At 38.8% G+C, this 3,640-nt stretch overlaps 1 protein-coding gene across 1 annotated transcript in view; it reads right to left on the bottom strand.

The window, feature by feature from the left end:
- LOC107082810 (PI-PLC X domain-containing protein 1-like) overlaps positions 1-2,108 on the bottom strand; it is a 6,479-nt gene extending 4,371 nt beyond the window's left edge. Inside the window, exons 1-3 of the mRNA XM_015371678.1 lie at positions 1,899-2,108; positions 1,690-1,826; positions 1,361-1,486 (exon numbers count right to left, since the gene is read on the bottom strand). Of these exons, the coding sequence (XP_015227164.1) occupies positions 1,361-1,486; positions 1,690-1,826; positions 1,899-2,007 (372 nt within the window). The 5' untranslated portion in view covers positions 2,008-2,108. The remainder of the gene's footprint in view (positions 1-1,360; positions 1,487-1,689; positions 1,827-1,898) is intronic.
- Positions 2,109-3,640: the final 1,532 nt, after the last annotated feature.

The raw sequence follows: 3,640 nt of genomic DNA, 5'->3' as shown, positions 1-3,640 counted from the left end.
TATTTGAACTCATTTTTTGGAAAATATAAAAACCCAATGACAGCATTTGGGTTGAGTAACTGTAGGTCCATCAACCCCCACCCTTAGAGCGCCCCCACCAACTTTCATCACAAAGGCTCTGTTCGAATTCATGGGCTGTGTCCTCCGAAGGCCAGATTCTAAGGCCAATTACGTCATAGCGCGGCGCCGAGGTCTGGTCAGATTCCAAGAGTCCTCGTTGTGCGGCCTTAAAATGCGTCCTTCTTTTTGCCTGATTTGAAGGACGGGTCCGATGTACCCTCTCTATCCTTGGTTTTCCCAGGATTCATTGCGGTTCCAAACAAGCCGGCTGCTCTGTGATCAGAGGAAAAAGGTACTTGGCACCAAACAGTGGTGAATATTGGAAGGTCAGTTTAATATAATCCAAGTATGTGAAAAGTTCCGCCCCGTCTGAAATTAATAAAAATAGTTTTAATGGTTGTGGAGTCATATATGTGGCAGTAATGTTTGATTTATCTAAAGGTTTTTATCTGTTACTGTGTAAATGGGTTTGGCTGTAATTTAAGGACAGATTCTAAGTTCTTTTTAATTGCTAATCTGCACAATTTGCTTGACTAAGTATTTGTTTGTTGTTGAATATAAGAGATATATTTTTATACATACATTGTTTAGATTTACTTATATCTTCCTTCCCCTTTTATAGAATAGAATAGGAAATCCCTTTATTGTCCCACAATGGGGAAATTCTGGTGTTTACAGCAGCAAAACAAACAAAAAAAAATGGTCACACAAATATGGAACTATAACATAATAGGGAAGAGTTAAAAGATAAACAAAATCCTGCACTGTAAAGTGTGTTAACAATATAAAACAGTGCACCTGGAAAATAAATAACCAATATGCAGCTGTGGACATTTTTATAGTAATGGATATTTGAAAATAGCAGCAACATCAGAGATGTGCAAAATGACAGCAGCATGTTATTTAACTGACTAAAAGGTCTCCATCATTACATTTGATTTTATTTGTTCATGCTTCCTGTGGTTGTTATCTTTATTCCACTCTGGATTCTATTTGTTCACTTTACAATTAAAAAAATAAATAAATAACAACAAACAGCTTTGAAAAGTTAATGTTTATTCTTTTCCTGCTTTGTGTGTCAGCTGTCACGGTTGCTAGGCGACAGAGTAGGGCGGTAAAAGCCTTGGAAGGCTGGACCTGTTGGAATTCACAGCCAAACTCTTCCGGCCTCCTTATTTTCAAGGACTTGAAAGGATCCAGTCCAGGTAGACCCGCGTCCCTGGAGGACGCAGCTCATGAATTCGAACACAGCCAAAGTTCCACCCTTGGGTTTGGGCTCAGTTTCCTAAGCTTTACTCACCGTGACGGTCACCAGGGTGTAGATTCCATGAGCGAAGAACAACGTGCTGCCCCCTGCTGGCTTCTTGGCGATCCGCAGGTCCAAAAAGCGAACACCGAGCTCACATTGATACCAGAGGACAGATTGCTGCATCAAACACATGTTGGCCAAACGGATCATTTAATTAAACAAAGACCCTTCAAGAATGGAGTAATGTTAACTGTTAAAAACAAAGATGAAATAAAATAATAGCGATCCTCCGTTTTTACTCATTTTCACGTATTTTAAACATTTGTTTATTTTTTAGGGGGATAAATCCTCTGCATTAAAATAATAATAATACCGTGTACCTGCGTGGTGGACCAGCGGTAAACGCAGGGCCGGACCCAGCAGGGCAGGAGTCGGTCGGTCAGTCTGAGGAGGAAGGGCTCCGATCCGAGCACCGGGGAGGATAGATCCAGACAGAATGACATGCTGTCATGGCTTCCTGTTACAGTTAGATGCTTAATATTAACATTAAAACAACTTCTGGATGTTTTATTTAAGGAGATGCTGTTACCGGGAATGGCCAGGTTCCACAGCGGGACGTCCAGCAGCTCCTCCGGGAGACGAGACATCCAGTTCGAGTCTCCTCCTCCACCGCCATCCTCCCACTGATTGTCCCCCATCTCTATCTGTCAGCTACATTCCTCTAAATTCATCAAAATAAGCGCATTAATAATGTTAACACCGGTTTAGAATACGAAACCCGTTTGTTTACATACAACTTCCCCACCTCTTCTTCTTCTTGTTTTTTCCTTCTTCTTCTTTTTTTATGTCGGTTGGCAAGCAACTTATTCATGCGCATTTACCGCCATCTACTGGAATGTAGTGTGGATCGGATGCTGTACATAAATTCTCCCACAAAAAAATATGATAATTTAGTTAATGAATCTTATATTCTTTCTATAAATTTCGTTTTTTAAAGGCAATTCTTTGAATAAATTAATAAAAAAAATGTAAAAGTTTTTTACTGGCGTTTGGCAACCAGCTTAAGGTACATTTACCATCACCTACCAGCCTGGAGTGTGATCATCAATGACGTCAGAGGGAAGTTATTAATACATACCTCAACGGTATGCACGAATCTGCATATTATCTATCAATATATACCCATACAAATTCACATATATATTAGTATGTGTGCAAATGCACATGCATACACACACTTATATTCTTACTTTCAATACAATTAAATAATCCAGTGTTTTTAAAAAATATATATAATTAACTGATTTCTTGCATAATTAGATTTACTTTCTAAAAGGTTTATCGTTGAAAATCCTATTTTTTCTCTATGTAATGCTGACTTTAATTACTATTCCTCCTGTTCTTCTAGTTTAACGGCTTAACGGTAAATTACCGCCACCAAGTGGTGAGAAGTGTGAACTGAATGTCGCTCAAAACAAAACAACAGCAAAAACTAATGAAGAGATCCTACCAAAACTAATTACTCCATCTTAGCAAATAGAATATAGCATGGTAGCCCTTTCTTATTGCATATTTCAGAAATAAATCAATACGGTCTAGTTTTGGATCAATTTCTTCCATCATGATAATGCTTGTTTTGCTCTACTGTCTCATTTTCTCCAGTTACAATTTTACCGCTGAGGTTTGTTTATTATGAACCACTCAGCAATAAGACTAAGGCAACTTTTATATACAAAATTTTGTTTTGTAAATCTTTTATGACATTTCCAGAAAGTGCAGCAGTGATCAAATGTCAACAGTGTGGGAGAAAAAAAATGTTGTAAAAAAAAGCATTGATATGGAATATGCTGATGAAGGTTCCCAGTCATCTAGGTCATAGTCATTCCGTAAAAATTCAAAAAAATATCCATATCTTCAAAACTTGGAAACAAAGTCCAGTGGATATTTTTTTGAATTTTTACGGAATGGCATTGATATGGAAGTTCAAAGCATTAAATATATATGGGGAAAATATGCAGAATTTTGGTTTGGTGTTATCAGTGTGATGCAGAGTCGGTGACATTATTTAGAGTTTTCTCAACAGTTCAGCTGTCTGATGTTGGTGGGGAAGAAACTGTTTTGGAATCTGCTGGACCTTCATCAGAGGCTTCAAAGCTTCTTCTCAGAGGGCAGCAGGGAGTCCATGGTGGGGGTGTGAGGGGTCATTGATAATGATGCTCAGCGCTCGGATGGAATGTCTTTTATGGAGGGATGATGATCTCTGCTTCTTCCAGTCTGAGGCGCTGCAGCCTCCACACCACACAGTAAGACAGCTGGTCAGAACGCTCTCTA

This window comes from Cyprinodon variegatus, unplaced genomic scaffold (genome assembly GCF_000732505.1).
Source record: "Cyprinodon variegatus isolate N-32 unplaced genomic scaffold, C_variegatus-1.0 Scaffold63, whole genome shotgun sequence".
Lineage (NCBI taxonomy): Eukaryota > Metazoa > Chordata > Actinopteri > Cyprinodontiformes > Cyprinodontidae > Cyprinodon > Cyprinodon variegatus.
Note: the sequence above shows the minus strand (reverse complement) of the source record. Positions and strands in the feature narration are given on the sequence as shown.